Here is a 25,946-nt window from a genome sequence, read left to right as displayed (position 1 = left end):
AAACAACCAAAACAAAATAAAACCCAACTCATTTTCTGGAAATTTTCATATGCTTTCATTGTAATTGAAAAACAATGCTGAAGCAGCTTACCACCTCTGTTGATGTTTCTGCATGTTCAGAAGCAACATGTTCTTGAAGCGATGTTTCCGTATAACCCATCTTTCCACAATAAGGACAAGTAAAAGACTGTGGCTGCTCTACAGAGAAAGCTTCTCCACCATAATATAAATCTGGAAAAAGACGATGTTTTAGGAGGGGTTATTTTCAAGCAGCATAGTTCATTATTTTATTTATATAACCTCTTTATATATACACCTATGTGCATGTAATCACTGTCAAATTAATTCATTATTTAATCAAAAGAAACATTTTAATTCTGCACAAAGTGCATATGCCAATATTATAAAGTTGTTCAATGACTCAACTTCCAAAAGAATAGACAGACTACACAATTTTCACTAGTAAACAACATAACTTTCTAATGTTTAGGAGGAGCAAAGTCCGATGGTGCTCCCAAACCATCTGTTTTTCCCCCATCCTTGTTTTTACCATAGGTGAGGTTGTACTACAGATAAGATCACTATAGCTGCACTGTGCTCTCACAGCATTAGTCACAGTAAATCTATGTTAAATATTGTAATTTTAAATGCCTCAGTGACACCAGCACTCCATATGTTGATCTTGGTGCCATAGCTGAACCAGTGTTTAACAATAAGGGGAAATTTTAGTGAAGTGAAAGGAGTGAGATGTTACATACCAGTTGCAATACTTCAGCACTTCTTGACTATTGAAGTAGCAGCCTTCTTTAAGCTGCTAATTTAGCCATAAACATGAGTAAAACTGATAATGAAAATTTAACAAACCATGCTAAATTCATACTAAATTGCATCACTCCAGGAAGTTTCCTTTATTGCTTATGGAGAAAAAGCACTAATATGATGCTTAGGCTCAAAATGCACTCTAAAAGGAGCTCTCTAAAGGGGACTTGATGGCATACTAAATTAGATTTCAAGCTTAAGGGTATTTGGAAGTGATAGTGTTTATTAAAGGAAATGGCTTTTGGACATCTGACAATCTCAGTGAGGAAGAAAAAGAACAATTTTTCTTTATCAACCACAGAGTTAGCACATTCTTCTCTCTGGTTGCAAACCTGGCACTCATGCAGAAATACACTATCATTCCTCGGACAAAACCAGTATTTCAAGGAACTGATTCAGAACTTTGAGGTGATACTTTAACACTGATCAATAAACTTCTTTAATCAGAATAGTATTACCCTTAAAGCTACTGCATCTTCCATTTCACTTCACATTTTCTAGTTAAAAAGCTTCCCAAGCCTTCTGGCTAGGTACCCTGCCAAAACCATAAAGAAACAATGCATACCTCTTTATATCTCCCCCCCCCTTTGTAAATACTCAGATAAAGACATATAATAATATAGCAACATCATTCATATAGACTCTAATATTTTGTCAAACACCATTTCTTGTCCTGCTTTACTGAATAGAGTGATCTAACCCCAACAATTAGAATTTCTATTTGCCTTATTTAGAACTCGGAACAGAAACCTCCCTTTACAATAAAAATGCAGCACAAGAACCATGTTTGCTAGAGTAAAGTGTAAGTTTGGCAGAGTCTTGAAAAAGCTGCCAATTGCTTCCATACAGAGCATCAATATTTCAACCTTTTTGAAATATCTCAGAGTATAGCCATGTCCAGTAGCAAGAAACAGCATGTTCTCTGTTTTAATTCATACAAATTCATCAGTTCCTCAGTGTTCAGCTACAGAGCTAAGTAGTGCTTGCTGGGCTAACTACTTGAGAATCAGAAACATTGCTGGGTTTGATAGAGACCCAATGGCAGGTATTCAGTTAATTCATCCAGCAGTAGCTGGATGTTCTGTTGATACCACATACCAAAGTCTTGAACATACACAGGTGATGATGTAGATTACAAGGTATTTGCTTTAATGTGCAGTTGTCAACACCTAACACTGCCAGCACAGCTGTCACTACTTAGCAAGACATGCAAGACTAAATGGATTGTCTTGTAATAGTTTAAGATTAGTAAAATCTCAAGCTGTCAATCTATCCAGACCTCAGATTTGGCATTTTAAAGCTTAGCTTTGTGCAAGCAGGTAATGTTTTTGCAAAAGGTAGCTGGAGGGTTTTGATCTTGTACCCTATAAGCACCTGAGCTGAACTTACACTGGGGACTTATATTGTGTTACTTCTGTTTAAGTTCTTAATACAATTTTCCAGGAAAATCATATTACTTTCTTTGCCTAGTCTAAACCCTTGAAAATGGCAGGGACAGTGAGGAAACAACATGCTTCTACATAACTGAAATCATAAAGCATCCCAACAGCTTAGAATGTAGAGTTTGTAGGTCACTGTCAGCAGTTCTTTTTCAGGAACACCAAAACTGGAAGTCTGCTCTGAATTTCTATGCTGTTCTAACAAAAAGTATAATTTCTACAGAGACTACTAGATATGGATATCCTTATTTTTTAAATAGACCTATTGCAATGCTTTTTGTTCTTTGCTATGACAGCATACCAATGGTTGTGCCCATTCAGCATTTTAAAGTGTGTGTCTAACAAGCATCTTTTCCCAGCATCACTCTATGATCTGAAGAACAATCCAACTGTCACTGTTCAGAATTCCACCTTCCTCATTCAGAAGAAATACTAGATTGTGCATTGACTTACAGAAGAAGTGAGCCAACTAGACTCATAAACACAAGTAAAGCTGGAAGTCACTTAGTGCTTCTTATTAATTTCCAACAGTCTCATGAGTTCCTATACTGGTCCAAATCTCTGGAAATTCAAGGCCATGACTAAAGCTCCCCCAGGAACCTCTTATCAGTATATATCTCGCAGCATTTTAAAGCTCCTAAGCACTATAATAATTGACCAGGTGTGGCAGGTTGACCTTGGCTGGCCACATAGCTACTCTCCCTCTCCTCAACAGGACGTGGGGAAGAAATAAAATGGAAAAGGTTGTGGGTCAAGACAAAGACAAGGAGATTGCTTACCAGTTTATTGTCATGGGCAAAACAGACTCTTACATGGGGAAAATTAACTTATTTTATTGCCAATTAAAAATAGAATAGGATGTTAAGGAACAGACAAAACTAAAAATGCATTCCCCCACCCCTCCTTCTTCCCAGGCTCAACTTCACTCATGATTCTTGTACCTCCTTTTCCCCCAAGCAGCACAGGGGGATGGGGAATGGGGGGTAGCAGTGAGTTTATAACATTTTATCTCTGCTGCTAATTCCTCCTCACACTCTTCTCCTGCTCCAGTGTGGAGTCCCTCCCACAGGATACAGTCCTTCATGAACTGCTCCAACATGGGGTCCTTTTCAACAAGGTACAGTCCTTCAGGAACAGACTGCTCCAGCTTGGGTACCCCACAGGCCACAGATCCTGCCAGTAAAACCTACTCATACACAGGCTCTTATCCACAGGGTGCAGTTCCTGCTAGAAGCCTGCTCTGGTGTGTGGTCCTCTACAGGCTGCAGCATGGCTATCTGTTCTGACATGGTCCTCCACTATCTGCAGGGGAACCTCTGCTCTGGAGTACCTCATCCTCTTCCTTCTTCACCAACCTTGATGTCTGCAGGGTTGTTTCTGTCACATTTTTCTCACTCCTCTCTCACAGCTGCTGCACAGTAGTTTTTACCCTTTCTTAAACATGCTATCACAGAGGCCCCACTGGCACTGCTGTCTGGCTCAGCTTTGGTCAATTTGGAGGGGTGGTCTGTCTCGGAGCCATCTGGAACTGACTATCCGACATGGGGGTAGCCTCTGGTGTCTTGTCACCCCTCCTCCCCCAAATCCTGGCATATTTGGTTTACATGGCAAGTATTCTTACAGAGTTATACAACCGCACACTAATTTAATTAGATGTCCAAGCTATCCCTGACACCTAGGAGAACTTACTTGGTTCATTGCCCCATCACAACCCAGAACTTGAACAAGGTTTCAAGCACAGATTACCAGTACAGCCTCCATGAGTCTCTATATAGAAACAATGCTGCCTACTGGGTAGCATGCTAAATGGAACTAGAGATAGTTAGGTCCTTCCCTTGGTCCATCTTCGTCATCAACTACAGATGGATCTTGAACAAATCATTCCTATAACACATCTTCCCCTCCATCCTTAAAAGGGGAAGATATAGGGGGGATATTGATCTCCTCTGAACTTGCAGTTTTGCAAATAAAAAAAAAATATATATATATATAGTCTCCTGCTTCCCTCTACCACAAAATATTCACCATATTGCCTACTGTCCACTCCCCAAGTCCATCAACTAGGAACAACCACAACGAGTTTATTGCCATTAAAACAGTCTTCACACATGCACAACCTTGTATCTTTTATTCAAAGCTGACTGCAAGCAATAATTCTGAATTCGGTCAATGGAAAGGTATTCTAGTAGTCATACATCTACCTCTATTAATAGTCTTCCACATCCTATGTTTTTACTTCAGGTGTTTTCCTCCCAGTGTTCTTTATTCTCACGTTTCCCACTCATACTTCCAGAGACGACAAATGATATTTCCATCTAGTTCCATTTTTTTTTCCATTTAGTCCTATACAGCTGATGTTTTCCTTCGGAGTATTTTCTTTTAACCTTATCATAAGTCTTTGTTTCATGATTGTCAGTTTCACAAGAACAGCTAACCTAACAACTCTGAAATGAGTTTAGACTAACTCCAGCATTAATTATACTTTTTCCTTATCTAATAAATTCCTCTATGTTCCTCTAAGTCACAAGATCTCCTTATTTGTAAAATGCCCTTTAAAATTTATTACACTTTCTCTAGGCATCTGATTGTTAACCACACTGTACATACTCTTTTTTGCCTTACATTCCATACAGGATTGTAATACAATGCACAAATATTTTCACAATGAAGTCATAAACCTTCCTAAAGCCTAAGTAGAAAGACATTTATAAACATTCTTTATTTTACTTTGCTGCATAAATCGACAAGGTGACTTATACTTCGGTGTTCTCATTAGCCATTGTTGCAGTTCAGAATACAATGATGTGCTTTCCTCTCATGCTGTTCCAGGTTTAATAAAACAAGAAGTCCTGTTGAACAGCTGAGCTTCAGCATTTTCTTCTCCTCTTACTAACACTGGTTCTAAGAAAACTGTGTTCAAGCATTCAGTCACATGAAAACGCTAAAAGAATGTGTTTTTAATTCTTCTTACTTAAAAAGCTATAGAAACAGAAATGTCTCCTGTACTCCAAAGAAACCAAACAATTTGAAAGTAGTCCTAAAGATCTTTTGGATCAACCCCCCTCCCTACTTCACTGCAAAGTTTCTTCCAACTTCCTGGCTTAATTCTTCATACAGATTTACAAAACAATAGAATATTTCAGTTGGAAAGGATCTATAACTATCATCTAGTCCAATTGCCTGATCAAAAGTTAAAGCAAATGCCTCAAACACTGACAAGCTTAGGGCATCAACCACCTCTTTAGGAAGCCTGTTCCAGTGTTTGACCACTCTCTTGGTAAATAAATGCTTTTTAATGTCCAGTCTGAACCTCCTCTGATGCAGCTTTTAACCATTCCCATGTGTCCTATCACTGGATACCACAGAGATCAGCACCTTCCACTCCATTTCCCCTCCTCAGAAAGCTGTAGAGAGCAATGAGGTCACCCCTCAGGCTCCTTTTCTCCAAACTAGACAAACTGAAACTCCTTAGCTGCTCCTCATAGTACATGCCTTCCAGCCCTTTCACCTGCTTTGTTGCCCTCCTCTGGACACATTCAAGGACCTTAACATGCTTCTTGTGTGGCCCAGAACTGTACACAGCACTCAAGGTGAGGCTGCACCAAGGCTAAATACAGTGGGATAAGCTGTGTTTGATGCACCCCAGGATGTGTGCTGCCAGGTCACACTACTGACTTGTATTGAGTCTACTGTCAACCAGCACCCTCAGATGCCTTTCTGCAGGGCTGCTCTCCAGCTACTCCTCTCCCAATTTATACTTGTGTTCAGCGTTACTCTGTCCCAGGTGCAGAATCTGGCATTTTGACTTGTTAAATTTTATCCCATAATTCATAACCCAATGCTCAAATCTATCTAGATCCCTCTGCAAAGCCTCTTGTCCCTTGAGAGAGTCAAACAGCACCTCCCAGTTTCGTATCATCAGCAAGCTTGCTAACAGAGCATTCAACTCCTGCATCCAGATCAGTGATAAATATATTGGACAGGACTGTCTCTAGAATAGAGCCATGAGGAACACTGCTAGTGACCAGTCACCAGCCAGATGTAGTCCCATTCACTACAACTCTTTGAGCCCTGCTGTTCAGCCAGTTCTTCATCCAGTGTACCATGAACCTGCTAATCCCACAGTTGGACAACTTGTCCAGAAGGATAATGTGAGGGACAGTACCAAAAGCCTTACTAAAAACGAGGAAACCTACATCCATCACCTTCCCTTCATCCACTAGGCAGGTGACCCTGCATCATGGTTTTGGCTAGGACAGAACCAATTCTCCTTTCAATAAATTTTCCTTTCAATTAAGTTTCTTCTCAGTAAATGCACTTTCTGAGGCTAAATGCATTTTTCAGTCAATATCTACTCCTAGAATTGATAATGCTTGATGTTTATAGTTGATACCAAGGTAATGGTAGGAACAGTATGCAGAAAGGCCCATGGTTATACTTATCCCTATAGAAACCAAGGTCACTGCTAAATCTCTTATGTTCCACAAGTGAAAGGGCGTAAATGAGTTGCAACTGCAGGGAGGAGTGAATAGAAAAGGTGATCATAAACTGATCAACAGAGTATTCCATTCCATACACAGCATACTCAGCTTAAAGCTGAGGGATTACAGGGGTCACGCTCTCTTCTTTTACGGCTGGTGTCCAAGGAGGACTCTGCCTGTTCTTCTGCCTTCAATCCTGATCCATGTGTTCCTGAATCCAGTTCCCATCTGCTGCCAAGCCTGGTCCAGGACTTCCCAGCACCTGCCCTGCAGCATCAGCAGTGCGTACCGCCATGGTACGCAATTCCATGATCATCATCGGGGGAGCTCAATATTGGTTTTGTATATATTTCATTATTTCTATTATTATTATAATCATTAATAATAGTATATTATTATACTCTTTTTAATTGTTATTGTTTCATTAAAGCTATTTTAATTTTCCAACCTAAAAGTCTCTCTCCCTTTTCTCCTTTTCCTTTCCCTTCTGGGGAAGGAAATGGTTAATAGAGAGTATCTGTCATCTCTTTGATTGCTAGCCCAGCCTTAAACAGTGACACCCACTCATAGATATCAAATTAGTTAAACAGTACTTTCCCTTTGTGAACTTATGTTGACTGTGCCTGATGATTGCATTATTCCAGGGGTAGGATCATGAAATGTAGGAGTAGTTACATTTATACAGTCCTAAAATTACATTCGACCCTTTGAAGGCAACTACAAGGCTGACGTGGCTCCCAGTGAAAATGAGTTTGACACCCCTGCATTATTCTTTCGATGCCCTTCAATAGTATCCAATATATTCTTATCCTTTTTTTTTTTTTTTTTTTTTTTTTCCAGAAACTGAGGTTAGACCAACAGGTCTGTAGTTCCCTGTGTCTTCCCTCACACCCTCCCTGTAGACTGGCTAGCTTCCAGTCAGCAGAGACCTCCCCAGACCTTTTGTAGATGATCAAGAGGGATCCTGCCACAACATCTGCTAGCTCCATCAGTACTCTGGGATGAATCCCATCAGGCCCCATGGACTTGTGAACATTCATCTGATACAGCTGGTTCCTTACAATTTCAGTGTCCACAAATGGAAAAATCACTGTTCCCACACTCATGGTTCTTCAACTCAGGGGACTGTGCAGCCCAAGGTCTATCAGTATTGTTAAAGACTAAGGCAAAGACCACATTGAATGCCTTCACTTTTTCTTCATCCCTATTTGTCAGATGACCACCTTCAACAATTATCAGTCCAATGTTTTCTTTAGATCTCCTCTTGCTATTAGCATACTTTAAAAAAATGCCCTTCTTGTTATCTGAAACAACACTGGCCAGTTTCAACTCTAGTTGAGCTTTGGCCTTTCGTGTCTTCTCCTTGCACATACAAACCACAGTTCTGTAATCTTTCTGTGAAGTCTGATCTTGCTTCTAGAGATCATACAGTTTCTTTTTCCTCTTAAGCTCCATGAGGAGTTACCTGTTCAGTCAAGCTGGTCTTCTGCCCCACTTGCTTGACTTAAGGCACAATGGAATTGCCTGCTCCTGTGGTTCTAAAAGGTGGTTCTTGAAGACTGACCAGCACCCCCAGAACCCTCAGCCCTCAAAAGCAGATTCCCAGGGTATTCTGCTAAATAGCTCCCTGAAAAAAGTTTGCTCTCCTGAGGTCCAGGGCAGCAACTTTGCTGACCTTTTTTCTCATTACACTGAACATTTTAAAGTCAATCATTTCATGGTCAATGTGGCCAAGACAGCCACCTACCATCACATCTCCCATGAATCTTCCTCTTCACAAACAGCAAGTCTAGGAGGACATCTTTCCTTGTTGGTCACTGAGTACTTGTAACAAGAAGTTATCTCCCATAAACTTAAAGAATTTCCCAGACCTGCTCATCACAGCAGTATGGTATTCCCAGTTGATATCTAGGAAGTTAGAATCTCCCATAAGGACAAGGGATACTGATCCTGAAATTTCTCCTAATTGCTTATAGAATAACTCATCAGTGCTTACATCCTGTCTGGGCAATCGGTGGTAGACACTCACTAACACCACCTCCTTTGTTTTTCATCCCCCTAATCCTCACACAGAGGCTCTCAACCATGTCATCGCTAACTGTAAGGGCTGTACAATCAAACCTCTCCCTTATATAGTGCAAATCCTCCACCTTGCCTGCCCTGCCTATCCCTCCTGAACAGCCTGCAGCCCTCCATCCCAGCAGTCCAGTTGTGGGACTAATTCCATGAAGTCTCACTAATGCCAATGATATTATAGTTCTGGGTGCTTCCAGTTCATCCTGTTTACTTCTCATACTGTGTGCATTGGTGTACAAGCGTTTCAGATATGCTCCTGAGCCCTCCATGGTCCCAGGAGTAGCATATATGCTCCCATTAGCATTGCCACCCTCAGGCAATGCCATAATAACCCTTGGCTTACCTACTGCAATCCTGTTGATATCACCTTGCCCCACTGATTCTAGTTTAAAGCTCTCTAGGTCAGTCCCGACAGCTTATGCCCAAAGACGTGTTTTCTCCATCAGGACAGGTGGATCCCATCAGGCCGAGGCTCTTCCATGGTTTAAAAACTCAAAGTTTTGGCGGAGGCACCAGTCCTGGAGTCAGATATTAATATCCTGGTCTCATCTGTTTCTTCCAAAGTCTCCCCCCATTGCTAGGAGAACTGAGGAAAACAATACCTTTGCTCCCAATTTTTTTTTTAGCGTTCCTCCCAGGGCTCCAAACTCTCTTTAGATTGGCCTCAGACATTTTGTATCCATATGAAAGAGCAGGAATAGATAGTAGTCTGAAGGTTTAACCTAGGCTCTTCGGTCCTGTGGTGATATCCCTAATTTGGGCCCCAGGGAGGCAGCAAGCTTCCCTGAAAAAGAGGGTCTGGTCTGCAAACAGGTGCTTCCATTCTGCACAGGAAGAAGTCACCAATGAGCATAACTCTTTTTTTCTTCTCAGCACTGGTCTTCACACAGGTTTTGTTGTGAGGGCTTAGTCTCTCTGATCTTGACAATACTGCTTGTGCAGGTTCCTCCTCCTTCTCATTATGTGCTCCATCTACTAAAGCCAGGGCCTCATACCTATTCTGTAAAGGTAGCCAAGAAGGTAACTCAGAGGGTAAGGAGGGGTATCACCACTCCATGCTGTAACCTTCTTCCACCTCTCCTTATCTCTTGTGATACTACCTTTCCTCCTGGCACAAAGCAGATCCAGGACCTGCCTCCATAGTGGCCATGCTGAGTTGGCTTCTCTGCCTCATAGATGGCAGAGTTACAGCTCTACTGATCAATCTCCCTCTCAGACTCTTGAATACTCCTCAGTCTGCTCTTCTCCTCCTGCAGCTCAGCCATCAAGCAGAGCAGTTCATTAGCCTGGTCACACCTCCCACAGTCTTGCTTGCAGTCACTTCCGTCTAGAAATATCCCTTCACACATCCCACAGCCAGAAACCTGGAGGGAGAGGGAGGGGGAGGGGGAGGGGGAGGGGGAGGGGGGAGGGGGGAGGGGGGAGGGGGGAGTCACATGCTAGAACAAGAGCTCTGTGTTGCTGCATTAATTCTATCAGGTGCTAGCAGGTCAGGAGAAGCAGAGAACACCACTTTTTTATCATTGGCTGTCACAGAGAAGAGCCTGGCTCCATCCTCGTGACACTCACCCTTTATATATCTGTACACATTAATGAGGTCACCCCTCAGTCTCCTCTTCTCCAAGCTAAAGGGACCCAGCTCCCTCAGCCTTTCCTCATAAGGGAGATGCTCCACTCCCTTAATAATCTTCGTTGCCCTACACTGGACCCTCTCCAGCAGTTCCCTGTCCTTCTTGAACTGAGGGGCCCAGAACTGGACACAATATTCCAGGTGTGGTCTCACCAGGGCAGAGTAGAGGGGAAGGAGAACCTCTCTCGACCTACTAACCACCCCCCTTCTAATACACCCCAGGATGCCATTGGCATTCTTGGCCACAATGGCGCAGTGCTGGCTCATGGTCATCCTGCTGTCCACCAGGACCCCCAGGTCCCTTTCCCCTACACTGCTCTCTAATAGGTCATTCCCCAACTTATACTGGGACCTGGGGTTGTTCCTACCCAGATGCAAGACTCTACACTTGCCCTTGTTATATTTAATTAAATTTTTCCCCGCTCAACTCTCCAGCCTGTCCAGGTCTCACTGGATGGCAGCACAGCCTTCTGGAGTATCAGCCACTACTCCCAGTTTTGTGTCATCAGCAAACTTGCTGACAGTACACTCTATTCCCTCATCCAAGTCATTGATGAATATATTGAAAAGTACTGGTCCCAGTACTGACCCTTGAGGCACTCCACTAGATACGGGCCTCAAACTAGACTCTGCCCCATTGACCACAACTCTCTGGCTTCTTCCCTTCAGCCAGTTCACAGTCCACCTCACTAACCGATCGTCCAGACCACACTTCCTCAGTTTAGCTGTGAGGATGCTGTGGGAGGCTGTGTCAAATGCTTTACTGAAATCAAGGTAGACCACATCCACTGCTTTGCCATCATCTATCCACCTTGTTATGTCCTCATAAAAGGATATGAGGTTGGTTACGCATGACTTCCCCTTGGTGAAGTCATGTTGACCCTCTTATCCTTGACATGCCTTGAGATGGCACCAAGGATAAGTTATTCCATCACCTTTCCAGGGATGGAGGTGAGGCTGACCGGTCTATAGTTACCCGGGTCCTCCTTCTTGCCCTTTTTGAAGACTGGAGGGACATTTGCTTTCCTCCAGTTTTCAGGCACCTCTCCCGTTTCCACGACTTAGCAAAGATGATGGAGAGTGGCCTAGCAATGACTTCAGCCAGCTCCCTCAGCACCTGCGGGTGCATCCCATCTGGACCCATGGATTTATGGATGTCCAGATTGCCTAACTGCTCCCTAACCCAGTCCTCATCAACCGAGGCAAACTCCTCCATTGTCCTGACTTCCTCTGGGGCCTCAGGGGTACAGGGCTCCTCAGGACAGCCTCCAGCAGAGTAGACAGAGACAAAGAAGGCATTCAGTAATTCTGCCTTCTCTGTATCTTCTGTCACCAGGGCACCCAACTCGTTCATCAGTGGGCCTACATTGCCTCTGGTGTTAGTTTTATCCACCATGTATTTGAAGAAGCTCTTTCTGTTGTCCTTGACCCCTCTTCGCCAGGTTTAATTCTAAGGAGGCCTTAGCTTTCCTAGTTGCCTCCATACATCCTCTGACAACAGCCTTATATTCTTCCCAAGTGGCCAGCCCCTCCTTCCATGATCTGTAAACTCTCCTCTTCCACTTGAGCTTGCCCAGCAGTTCCCTGTTTAACCACGCAGGTCTCCTGGCTCCCTTCCTTGACTTCCTATGTGTTGGGATGCTCTGATCTTGAGCTTGGTAGAAGTGGTCCCTGAATGCTAACCAACTATCTTGGGCCTCTTTATCTTCAAGTATTAGTTGAGTCTTGTTTAACATATATCTTGAGACTCTTAGATAAAGTGTCCTTTAGCTGAACTTTGCTCATTATAATACGAAAAATTATAACCACAAGAGAAAAGATACAGGGCCAGCCTGAGACTCCTCAGCAGGGAGCATGTATAGTGGTAAAATGATTGTGTAACCAATATGCAAATGTGTAACCAATTGGCTCTTTAGGACCGTCCTGAGGGTTTGAACGTAGTGATAAGATTTTGTATATAATGGCTGTTACTTTTCTTTCCAGTGTGCTGGCTTTATTCCAGCATCCAGACTTGTGCAACTCTGTAATAAACAATATCTTTGGCTCAATTGCACGCCAGGTAAAAGAACCCTGGTTTTGGGACAACACTACTTCCTAGCCCTTGCCACTAGGTCTTCCACACTCAGTACAGCCTACCACCCCTGCTGCATTAACATCTCCTGATAAAACTAGAAAATATTTTCCCCAAACTCTCACCACTATTTCTCTTCTTCACCGTGGTACTTTCTGGTACAACATATTGGGGGAAGGGGGAGGGTGTGCGTGTAGTTTTGTTGCACCTTTTGGATTGGAAGTTAATTTAGGAGTAGTCCTTTTTATCAGATATATATCTAAAATAGTCTGATAATTTACTGTATGCCAAAACACTTGACCCAAAAGAGTAGAGCAGATTTCATATGCTAGAACCAAAGACAAAACAAGCTTTTTATCACAGAGATAGAAACTTGCTATAATTTTCAGCATGCTATTTGGGGAAAAAAGTTCTTAAGTAGTGAAACAAAAATACAAGTTTTTATCTACTACAAACAGCTCTAATATGAATTAAATTATTACTTACCGAAATCTACTCTTGTTAGTATGCACTGCATTGGATGGTCAGTTGTATGCCTCGTTGTTGTTGCACCACTTTCATAACAAGTTGCACACAAATCATAATCGTAGCAAATTAAACACTTGTATCTGCGACCTCGAAAATTTCCTTTTAAACATGCATCACAGCTGACACCTGTGAACAAATAAAATTGCTTGAAAACAACAATAATTTTGTATTGTTTTTATAATACATATTTGCTGCTATCGCCCACTACAACAAAAGGCATTAAGTCAAGAAGCTTTCATGCAGCTGATGCACGATAAGACTCAATTTTAAGTATTATTATGTCTTTAAAATGGCAATAACCATCCAAAGTGCAAGTCAAACTCAAAGTAAAGTAAAAACCAAACACTCAAAATTATAATTGGTTAGGCTATAAATTCTTTTAAATAACTTTTTTCCTCGTTCAGAAACTTAATTCAAAACACTTTTGAGGCTATATAGTACAGTGGTTGATCTGGAAGTTTTGTGAAAAGCTAACAAAGAAAAAACCCACAGCAGACCATGACACACACACCACCACCAAGTAACTTTTAATTTTTAATAGTTCAATTCTGAAGAAGGCCACAACCATTTTTCACAATGTATACATATCTGGGAGCATAAATTTTTATCTTCTATTCCGAAGTACAGAAGAACTTTGAATAAATCCTAATTTTTATGTTGCATCAGCTCTTCAGCTTCTTCCTTTTGGAAGTTCAATCTTTGCACTGTAGATCAGTCATAATGCCTGTGTCAGAAAAAGGCTTCATATTCATCCAAAGGTTTTTGCAATTTTCTGTGTCATTTCAGCTCTCAGGGCAACAGAAACATCATCTTTTCATCTGTCAAGGCCCATGAAAACTTCTTTCACTTGCAATAGTAAATTAAGGGCCTTCATGAAAATAACTACTAGGTAAAACATGATATTTTAAGTCCTCTATCAGGATCAATTCAAACAAGCTTTTCATACTTCAGTGCAAATGCAGTAAACGTTACAGAAACAGCGTTATTGGAAGAAAGCAATGACACTGATTACAAGAGGATTAGTAGAGGAAGATCAAAAAGGTCTCAAAACTGCAAATATCCCAATAACCATTTTCTAACTATAAATTCTACAATCACATAAAAATCTAGTATTAACACAAGTCACCAGTACTACTTTCAATATCAGGTCCAGAGGACAAAATTAAATTACAGAGAGAGATTCTCTCAACATCTCTCCAAGATCTCTCTCTCTAAACTACCACATTTTCATTTTGATAACTTGACAGCAGGTGGCATAACACACTACTCTCATATCCTTTAATGCAACAGGAGTGGAAAGTGTCAAGAAAAAAAAACCCTCTGTTCAGTTCATCTCTGTTCTTTTTAACCCATGCACTGTGTTAATAAAAATTTCAGAAGTTTGACTCTTTGCTCCTTAAAAAAAACACAGAAAAAAACCCCAACACACCCGCACTGAAAGATAACAGAATGGCAAATTAAACTAGATACATCCATATTAATCTCAGGTTTTAAAGAAAAACACATACTCAGGAAGGGTTCAATAATAAGCAGAGAAAAAAAGAGCAAACAAATAAACAAGTTGTGAAAAGAATTCAGATTCTTCACAAAGTTCTGATTTACATGACATTAGTGACTTTTTAAAAGCTTTTAAAACTAATTTCTACTCAGTGGAAACTGTTCTGCATCTTCTCCAGAATGACCTTATGGAAATGATCACAAAAGAAAAATGATCCAATTTGGCAAAGACACAAGGATTATTCATGTGTTGGAAATCACAGAAGCACCTGAGAATGGTCATATAGGACTTAAGGCTTCTTCCCACAAAAAGGTGGCGGGATCAATAGCCCAGCTAAGGTGCATCTATACCAATGCATACAGCATGGGCAACAAAGAGGAGCTAGAAGCCATTATGCAGCAGTAAAATCATTATATAGTTGCCAGCACAGATACATGGTGGGATGACTTGCACAACTGAAGTGCTGCATTGAAAGGCTATAAACTCTTCATAAGGGATAGGTGAGGAAGGAGAGGAGGTGGGACAGCCCCAAATATTAGGGAGTGTTTTGATTGTCTAGAGCTTGATGATGGTAACAATAGGGTTGAGTGTCTATGGGTAAGAATAAGGAGGAAGACAACAAGGCAGATATCCTGGTGGGTGTCTGTTACAGACCACCCAACCAGGATGAAGAAACAAATTAAATATTCTGCAGGTAGCTGGGAGAAGTCTCACAATCGCTAGCCCCTGTCCTCATGGGGGACTTCAACCTACCAGATGTCCACTGGAAATACAAACACAGAAGAGAGGAAACAGTCTAGGAGGCTCCTGGAGTGTATGGAAGACAACTTCCTGACACAGCAGGCGAGTGAGCCAACTACAGAAGGCCCCCCACTAGACCTGTTGTTTGCAAACAGAGGAGGACTCATGGGCGATGCGATGGTCAGAAGTTGCCCTGGGCATAGCAATCATGAAATGATCGAATTTTCTATTCTTAGAGAAGTAAGGAGGGGGGGGTCAGCAGAACTGCTACCCTGGAGTTCCAGAGAGCAGGCTTTGACCTGTTTAGGAGGCTCATTGACAGAGTCCCTTGGGAGGCAGTCCTGAAGGGCAAAGGAATCGACGAAGACTGATTGCTCTTCAAGAAGAAAATCTTAGAGGCGCAGGAGCGGGCTGTCCCCATGTGCCGAAAGATGAGCTGTTGGGGAAGAAAACTGTCCTGGCTGAACAGAGAGCTTTGGCTGTAACTCAGGACTAAAGGAAGAATTTATAACCTTTGGAAAAGGGGCAGGCAAGTCAAAAGGATGACAAGAATGTCGTGAAGTTATGCAGGGAAAAAATTAGAAGGGCCAAAGCCCAACTAGAACTGCATGTAGCTACTGCTGTAAAAGGCAACAAAAAACGTTTCTGTAAGTAAATTAGCAGCAACAAAAGGAGGGCGAAGGAGAATCTCCACCCTCTGGTGGATGCAGGAGGAAACATAGTGACAGAAGATGAGGGAAAGGCTGAGGTATTAAATGCCTTCTTTGCCTCACTCTTTAACGGTAAGAGCAGTTGTGCTCCAGGTACACAGCTCCCTGAGCCGGAAGACAGGGATGGGGAACAGAATGAAGCCCCAGTAATCCAATGGGAAATGGTTAGTGACCTGCTACGTGACTTAGACACGCACAAGTCTTTGGGGCCAGATGGGATCCATCCAAGGTTACTGAGGGAGCTGGCAGAGGTGTTCACCAAGCCACCTTCCATCATTTATCAGCAGTCCTGGCGAAACAGGGAGGTTCCAGTTGACTGGGAGTTGGTGATTGTGATGCCCATCTACAAGAAGGGCCAGAAGAAGGACACGAGGAATTAGAGACCTATTGGTCTAACCTCGATGCCAGGGAAGGTCATGGAGCAGATCATCCTGAGTGCCATCACGTGGCAGATGCAAGACAACCAAGCAATCAGGCCCAGTCAGCGTGCGTTTATGAAATGTGGGAATGGTAGGATGTATGGTTCCAGCTAAATAGCCTTGGACAGGTTATATAAAAGTATGTTTTTTATGAGCATAAGGAGTGATAGCCTGCGAGGGCTAAAACTCATGGACTCCACACAATCCAATATGAATTCAAGTGAAGCCATTTATTACAGAAACAAGCCTCCTTATATATGCAGTTATTTCCTGATCACGCGTCCACGCTCCAAGTACGCATTAGCTGATTGGATACTGTCCATGTTCACGAGCTGTCCATGCGCCCAAGTCTCACTGCTAATAGGTCTGTTGATTGAAGTCATGTTGAGGCTCTGTTTTCAGCTTTCGAGCTGACCTTGAAATTCCTTTGAGCCTAGCTAGTTCAAAAATAAATCTCCATCTAATAGAAACCCATCCACGCAACAACCTCAAGAAAATCCCTCAAATCTCCCACAATAGCCCAGGCCAGTGAGAATGATATCTCGGGTTGGAAAACTGCCCCCACATGTATGATGTGCGAATGTTGGGCCTGGGCGCGTGAATGAGTGGGTCGGAATGCCGCCCACAAGATATGCATAGGAACGTGACTGAAAACAGTCACAACATAAGTGTGATGTGTTTGGGATAACATTTTTTGAAAAAACACCCTGTCTAACCTCTTGGTCCAGCCCCATATCTGTAAACCTATAAATTGAGAACTGTTAATAAAACTCAGCTCAGCTCTGCTCTCACTGCTAAGAAGAACTCTGTGTCTGTGCGTCTCTGTCTGCGTTTGTATGTGTCGTTCCTCATCATCGCAAATGGTGCCCCGTGTGAGTGTTTGACCCCTGTGAGGCTCTTCATGGAGCAGCGTGTGTGTGGCGGCAACTACGCAATATGACGGGTGAGTAAATTTTAGTTGTGGCAACTAATGTCTGGGTATAACAGGGACAAGCAATCGTCATTGAAGAATGGGATGAAGTACAGTACCGTAAGTTAATTTGCTCTTATTGTTATCTAATAATTTTGAGACCAGAAAAGAACTTAATTTGTTAAAACTCTGATTTGCATTGAATTTATGTGCTAGTTGGAGATATGGGAAAGACAACTAAATGCTATGATGGATGTGAACTTGGGAGAGGTTGTATTTAAAAGTTGCTAGAACATGAACTGATTTGGATCTAGGTAAATGAAAATAATGGATTGATGGTTAATATGCTGGGTTTTGACATCTGTAAATTGCAAAAGGTAAACAGAGCTAAGGAATGTGACTATTGCTCAGCTAATTGGAATTTCATATAAAGTGCATTATGGCTGGAATTAAATGGAAAAATAAAAAAGCAAAATATCCCAGGCCTGTGCTGTATAGCTTGAACATAAATTTCAGGCCTGTGTCAAGCTGCAAGATAAACTCAGCTCATTGTAACAGAGGAGTCTGCCAGAGCCTGGCAGCTCCCACTTGGTACCAGCGATTATGTCACCTGCGTGGTCTTGCCTGTATCTAAACTGCAGCAAGAAGAAAGAAAAAAAAATATATATATAGAAAAACCTGGCTGCCTGCTGCTAAAGGGGAGCTTTATTCCACCCCCCAACCACAGCAATGTTGCTGCTGGAGAAGTGTAATAATGAATGAAGGAGTCTGAGGGTGAAATTTAAAGGCATCCCCAGCAGATCTGTGGTTCTAATGAAGCTGGGAAAGTAAACAAAAAAATTTTAATAGACTTATTCTGTGGCAACTAGTTGTAAGAGACTTCTCAGTAAATTCACCATGCTAGTTTTTGAGATCATGGGAAAGAAAGGCCAGTTTTTGAAACCAATGGAATGCCAAATTTGGAACAAAGTTTTAATAGACGAATTCTTGTATCTGCTAGAAAGCCCTATACCTCTCTTGGGTTACAATTTCTTAAATAAACTGTAAGCTCAAATAACATTTTCTGAGAATTCTGTTTAGTTGCATGTCCCACAAGAAGATGCTTGGATGGTGCAGATCTGCTTGTGCAAGTGAGAAATCTCCAAGGAAATTTCAAATGCTGTATTTCCACTGGTATTAACAGCCAATGTTTCGATAAAGCAAACACTACACTGATAGAACTGAAACAGGACTTCGATCCGGTAAGGGAAAACAATATCCAATAAACATGAGAGCCAAAATGGGGTTAGAGACTTTGATGAACAAATTTATGACAACTTTACAGGCTGACTGCATTCGACTGGACTTGCAGATTTGTCTATTTATACTTACAACACAAAACCAACCTGTGGCTATTGTGGGACAGCATGATGAAAATGCTAATAGACTGATACATTTCGAACAGATTTTTTTGGCCCAATTCTTTCCACAAAACTATTACTCAGCTTCTAAAATTGACTGTTACTCTGATCAAAAAATGCAAAGAATGGATTCAGGTCTTATTAGGCCATGATTCATCTGTCATATATGTATCATTTGTAAAATCTGATTTTGATTTTTTTAAATTCACAATCTATGTCCTTGCAAATTGCACTAGCCGATTTTAACAGCACAGCTTTTGGCATGCCTAAATGTAAATTGCTGCAGAATCTGCATGTCTTTGACATCACTCCACAGACCATACTTGTATTTGGTCTGATCCCACATGCTTGCACATTTTTTTTTTGATGGATCAGGGAAATCTCATAAAGTTTTAGTGCTCTGACATGAAGATTGGCATCATTCTATTAGAATTATTGATGGCTCAACCCAATTAGTAGAACTTGGTGCAGTTTTACATTACTTAGAGCTTTTTAAGGAGGAACCTCTAAATCTGATTTGTGATTCTGAGTACGTAGTCAAGGTCCTACAGTGCATCCTCTCCACCTTTCTTAAAGAAATCTTGCAACAGCAGCTCTTTCAATTGTTTGTATCATTCCAAACTGCACTACAGCATTGCAGACACCCACTGTTTGTTACTCATATACACTCTCATACCACTTTACCAGGTCCCATAACAAAAGGAAATGCAGTTGCAGGCTCTTATACTGTAGCTGAAGTCTGCTTCCAGTCTGCCAGAGCTTCACATGTTTTTTTCCATCAGAATGCTGCTGCTTTAAAAAAGATTTTTGATCTGACGCTCAAACAAGCAAAAGACATAGTTCCCCCTTGCCTGGAATGTCAAGGCCTTATTACAAATTTATGCTCCCTTGGAGTTAACCCTCGTGGGCTCACAGCTTATGACATTTAGCAGTTTGATGTTACACATCTCATCTTTTGGTTATTTGAAATATGTACATCTCTACAGGTACTTTTTCAGGTATGCTTTGTGCATCTGCTCCTACTAGTGAGAAAAGCAGAGATGTTCAGCACCACTGGACCCACTGTTTTGCTATGCTGGGTGTGCCACAACAGATTAAAACTGACAATGGTCCTGGCTACACTGCCAGATCCATGCAATATTTTTTATAGCAATGGGGTGTTTTGCATGTCACAGGTATTCCACATTCTCCCACTGGACAGGCCGTTATTGAAAAGGTGCATTCCACACTGAAACAAATGTTATTAAAACAAAAAAGGGGGAATAAGATGCCTCAGGAACAATTAGACAATGAAATATATACTTTAAATTTTTTTAATTGTACCATGCCTCCCTCCTCTATCACGGCAGTGGAAAAACACTTCCGTGTTCCAGATTCACTATCTCAGAGACCAAAGGTTTTGTATTGGGACCCCCTGCACAACAGTCAGTGGCAAGGGCCTGGAGAACTAATCACCTGGGGGAGGGTATGCTTGTGTTCTTCCAACAGGACCAAAGTGGCTTCCTCTGAAATACGTTAAACCTTACTATGAGTTGGAAAAACACAGTGCAGAACCTAATGCCAGAGACAGAGTGTCTGTCCCTGCAGCAGAGGGCAACAAAGAAACAGAAAAGACCAAAGAAAGAAGCCTGTGATGTTACCTGGGGGCAGCTGAAGAAGTTACAAGTACTATGATGGCAGTAGCAGGCCCCTCACTCCAATTAACACTTCCTTAGCCTATTTGGCTATCATCTCCTGCAACAGTGCAGTAACAATGTCACGCACTGGGTAGGTGGTGCATGGATACCACCAGAAGGTCAGTTACTGGAAAACAAGGATTGGATTAAATTTAATCAAATGCAACAGTATTTTGTTGAGACCCCTCCTGTATGTATTTCCAAGAAATCAATTAACAACTGTATGTCAGAGAAGTTTCACTTGTTTTATCACTGATGGGGGATGGAGGGGTGGTTCAGAGCAATTTGGCTTTTGTTTCCATTCTGGGTCTTGAACACCGAGATGCAGGTCACTATTCTACTTTGAAACTCCCTGCTGACATTCCAACGTGTTAAGTTATCTAAAGCAACCACAGAAGATGTTTTGAGTTTGTACTAGACCCCCTGTAAATTAGAGGCACTAGCATATCAGAATGGTACAGATTTACATTATTGGACTGGGGACCAACTGGTGAAAAAACTTTCAATGCATTTGTTTTCCTTATCAGGATGGCTAACCAGCTTCCTCCAATATTTGTTAATAACTGTAATTGTTGTAATTTGCACTACTGCATTGTTTATTAGTAAGTTAGTTTGTAATGATAATGTATAACAGGAAAATGACACATAAGGTATGATGATCCACAGTGGGCATTCAAACTCACCAACAGAATGCCCCCTTTTGACTTTGGAGGCAAGAGGTGGCTGCACCACTACTCCAAAGTAGCCTGTCAGATGACTGTGGTCACAGGGTCCCCTGAGATCTGGAGCCTCCCCTGCCACAGGGCAGGGTAACTTCACCTCTACCAACTGGTGGGGCAGGAGGGGTGGGACCCTCAGTCAATTGACAGGGTCCTCAACAGAGAAGGTGCCCAGAGTAGCTGCAAAGCTTCTGGACTATGTTGTAATGCTCACAGCCACATCTGATCACACTATAAAATGGGGTCCCCACTGAAGACACCCTTTGAGTGGTCTTCTTGGAGCTGTGGTTCTGTGAACTGGAGCTTTTTCCCTAGAGAGGAACACCATCTAAGGAGAGTTCCTGGGATTGAGAATGCCTCACCTCCTCATTTGGGTGAGTGATTATTTACTGGATATATCCTTGAATGAGTCTTTGCCTAACCCATGCGAGTGATTATTTCTTGTGAGTACCCTGGGATGAAAGGCCTCTAGTTTTATTTCTTGTGAGTGTATGTGTGCAAATTGCGAACCCTCATTATTATGTTGTTGTATCCCAATAATTTCCTCAACTGATCTCTGAACCTGTATCTTATGTTGCTGGAGTGCTAAATAATTGTATAAATCCTGTTTCTAGTCAGTTTATTGGCTACACATTTCCAGCTAGAATTAAGTCTCACTTGGAACTTGTCCACCTAAAACTGACTTTGGGGTGCCTCCATGACATAAATAAAGGAGGAGTCAAAATTCTTTCTGTAAAGACAACTTCTGCTGAGACTGGAGAGCAGTCATCTAAAGGGAAGAATAAAACTTGACAACTATTCACACCTCTACAATAAATACATGTGAAGCAGCTCTGTTGTGGATAGGAGATGGACAGAACACTTTGGCTACCAGAATAAAACTGCATTGTGATTGGGATTATACTCAACAGAATTTATGTGTAGCACGGTTGAAATAGAATTATACTGTTTATGAGTGGACTCAAGTGAAACAACATCTCCAGAGAGCATTCTCAGCTAAACGTGCAAGGCCTGGTTCAGGATTTAGCCAGTGCCCTGCAAAAAACAATTGCATGAATTTCAAGAATTAACACCGCAAGACATAATGGATAACATTTTCTAATAGCCTAAAATGGTTAGACCCAAAACCACGGTTTTCAGGCCTCAATCCACATATATGGGTTTTTGTGGGAATTAGATGTACTTGTGTAATATTTTTTTTATAGCCCTCTGAATCATTTGAAGAATGATACAGAATGTAAAGAAGAATAAAGCCAGGGTCCTTGCTGTACTCACTGTGAACCAGATGTTCAAAAACAAAAAAAGGGGAAATGTGGGAACAGCAGGATGTGCGGTTCCAGCTAAATAACCTTGGACAGGTTATACAAAAGTATGTTTTTTATGAGCGTAAGGAATGACAGCCCAGGCCAGTGGGAATGATATCTCAGGTTGGAAAACCACCCCCATATGTATGACATGTGAACCTTGGGCCTGGGCGCGTGAATGAGCAGGTCAGAATGCCGCCCACGAGATATGCATGGGAACGTGACTGAAAACAGTCACAACATGAGTGTGGTGTGTTTGGAATAACATTTTTTTTGAAAAAACACCCTAACCTCTTCGTCCAGCCCCATATCCATAAACCTACAAATTGAGAACTGTTAATAAAATTCAGCTCAGCCTGGCGCTGCTCAGCCTAGCTCTCCTCTTGCTGCTAATAAGAACTCTGCATCTGTGCGTCTCTATGCGTCGTTCCTCATCGCCGCATGAAAGGCAGGTGCTGCTTGACTAATGTTATCTCCTACGACAAGGTGACCTGCTTAGTGGATAAGCGACAGGCTGTGGATGTTGTCTACCTAGACTTCAGTAAAGACTTGAACACCATTGCCCACAGCATTCTCCTGGAGAAACTGGCTGTTCATAGCTTGGCTGGGTATACTCTTAGGTGGCTAAAGAATTGAGTGCATGGCCAGGCCCAAAGAATTGTAGTGAATGGAGTCAAATCCAGTTGGCGGGTGGTCACAAGTGGTGTTCCCCAGGGCTCAATATTGGGGCCAGTTCTGTTTAATCTCTTTATTAATGAACTGGATGAGGGGACCAAGTGCACCCTTAGTAAGTTTGCAGATGACACCAAGTTGGGTGGGAGTATTGATCTGCTTGAGGGTTGGAAGGCTCTACAGAGGAATCTGAACAGGCTGAATCAATAGGCTGAGACCAATTGTATGACATTCAAGAAAGTGAAATGCCAGGTCCTGCACTTGAATTGCAACAATCCTATGCAACGCTGCAGGCTTGGAGAAGAGTGGCTGGAAAACTGCCTAGGGGAAAAGGACCTGGGGGTGTTAGTTGGATATGAGCCAGAAGTGTGTCCAGGTAGACAAGAGCATCCTGGCTTGTATCAGAAACAGTGGGGCCAGCAGGACGAGAGAAGTGATCATGTCCCTGTACTTGGCACTGGTGAGGCCTCACCTCAAATGCTGTGTTCAGGTTTGGGCTCCTCACTGGAAGCCACTGAGCTGCTGGAGCGAATTCAAAGAAGGGCAACAAAGCTGCTGAAGGATCTAGATAACAAAAATGAAGAGAAGACACAGATGGAACTGGGGTTATTTAGCCTGGAGAAAAGGAAACTGAGGGGAGACCTTATTGCTCTCCCTCCAACTACCTGAAAGGAGGCTGTAGCAAGGTAGGTGTTAGTCTCTTTTTCCCAAGTAATAAGCAATAGGATAAAGTTGTGCCAAAGAAGGTTTAGATTGGATATTAGGAAAAAATTATTCATGGAAAGCATTGTCAGGCATTGGAAAAAGCTGCCCAAGGAGATGGTTGAGTCACCATTGCTGGAGGTATATAAAAGACTTATTTTAGGTTGGTCCAAAAGTAATTGTGGTGTTAGACTAAGAATTTTAAATCATTAGAACCAGGCTCAAACACGTCTTTATTAATCAAAATAGGAACCATAGCAATCAATGCATTTTTGCCAATGATAAATAAGTTTGTTTATTCCTGTAGCGTAAAAATCTGTGCTTCGGGATTCGATGAACTCTTGGAAAGCATTTTCTGCATCCTGCTGGTTGTGGAAGCGTTTTTCCTGCCAAAAGTTGTCAAGATGCTTGAAGAAGTAGTAGTTGGTTGGCGAGAGGTGAGGCGAATATGGTAGATGAGGCCAAACTTTGTAGCCCAATTCGTTCAACCTTTGAAGCATTGGTTATGCAACATGTGGTCACATGTTGTCGTGGAGAAGAATTGGGCCCTTTCTTTTGACCAATGCCAGCTGCAGGCGTTGCAGTTTTTGGTGCATCTCATTGATTTGCTGAGCATACTTCTCAGATGTAATGGCTTTGCCAGGATTCAGAAAGCTGTAGTGGATCAGACTGGCAGCAGATCACCAAACAGTGACCATGGCCTTTTTTTACTGCAAGTTTGGTTTTGCGAAGTGCTTTGGAGGTGGTTCTTGATCCAGCCACTGAGCTGGTCATCGCTGGTTGTCATATACAATCCACTTTTTGTTGCATGTCACAATCCAGTCAAGAAATTGTTGTTGTTGTGTAGAATAAGAGAAAATGACACTTCAAAACAACAATTTTTTTTGTTTTTTGGTCAGCTCATGAGGCACCAACTTATCAAGCTGTTTAACCCTCCCAATTTACTTCAAATGCCAAAAAACTGTAGAATGGTCGACATTGAGCTGTTGAGTTCTTCAGCAACTTTTCCTGTAGTTTGGAGATCAGCTTTGATGATTGCTCTCTGTTGGTCTTCGTCAACTTCAGATGGCTGGCCACTGTGCTCCTCATCTTCAAGGTTCTCATCTCCTTTGCAAGACTTCTTGAACCATCACTGCACTGTACGTTTGTTAGCAGTTCCTGGGCCAAATGTGTTGCTGATGTTGTGAGTTGTCTCTGCTGCTTTACGACCCATTCTGAACTCAAATAAGAAAATAGCTTCAGTTTGCTTTTTGTCTAACATCATTTCCATAGTCTAAAATAAATACAAAATAAACAGCAAGTAATAAGTCAGTAGCAAAAAAACAAAGCAAGAAAAGTGCATTAAAATGATGTATAACATAACCACATGTATTTAAGAATGCATTCAATTATCAAATGACAAATTTCAAAAATGCAAAAACCACAATTACTTTTGCACCAACCTAATAAATGTGGCACCCAGGGACATGGTTTAGTGGTGGACTTGGCAGTGATTTTTTTTTTTTTTGTGTTTGGATTGAATGACCTTAAGGATCTTTTCCAACCTAAATGATTTTATGATTCTATTTCATTTGGCATGACTTAAAGCAGCCATGTGAAGGTATTTTCAGCCCTCAAAGATGAATTGTTGTCTGAAATGAAAAGCTCAAGATCCAAGCTGCCAAAACTATAAAGCAGTACAAACTTCACAAATCAATAGCCAGGACTAGAACTCAGTAGCTAATTTTCTTATGAAGAATACATGATCAAGGCGAATCACACAGTGAAACTGAAATATTCAGTTGTTTCTTGCTCTTTGCCTCAAACATTACAAAGCATTGCACATTGAGCAATATTTTGGGATGCATATTTAACTTTCAGGAATACCAATAGTAGAAAGTATTTTCCCCTAATCACTATAAAACGTACTTAAGACGGACACGAAACCTGCAACTGAGATATTCAAGTAGAAAATGTTCCTGCCTAAGAAAGCTCAGCGACTACAGCAAGATTTAGCTGTGCATACAGAACAGCATCTCAGGGTTGGAAAATCAGTTTAGACTAAAACCCTTAAGCTTTAGCAGGACACTGAAGCAATGTGATGTTTGTGGGTAGTTCCACTCATGTAACATTCTACGCTAGTTTTCAAAAACTAGCCTTCTGGCCTTTAAC

General features: G+C 41.8%; 1 protein-coding gene across 3 annotated transcripts in view; it reads right to left on the bottom strand.

Moving 5' to 3' along the window:
* LOC136114662 (E3 ubiquitin-protein ligase KCMF1-like) overlaps positions 1 to 25,946 on the bottom strand; it is a 62,100-nt gene that overhangs the window by 24,463 nt on the left and 11,691 nt on the right. For 2 of the 3 annotated variants that reach the window (XM_065860095.2, XM_065860097.1), the window contains exons 2-3: positions 13,003 to 13,170; positions 92 to 231 (exon numbers count right to left, since the gene is read on the bottom strand). In XM_065860095.2, the coding sequence (XP_065716167.1) occupies positions 92 to 231; positions 13,003 to 13,170 (308 nt within the window). The remainder of the gene's footprint in view (positions 1 to 91; positions 232 to 13,002; positions 13,171 to 25,946) is intronic. The other variant, XM_065860096.2, reaches the window with a different exon arrangement.

This window comes from Patagioenas fasciata, chromosome W, assembly GCF_037038585.1.
Source record: "Patagioenas fasciata isolate bPatFas1 chromosome W, bPatFas1.hap1, whole genome shotgun sequence".
NCBI lineage: Eukaryota > Metazoa > Chordata > Aves > Columbiformes > Columbidae > Patagioenas > Patagioenas fasciata.
This window is presented reverse-complemented; position numbering and strand designations above follow the sequence as displayed.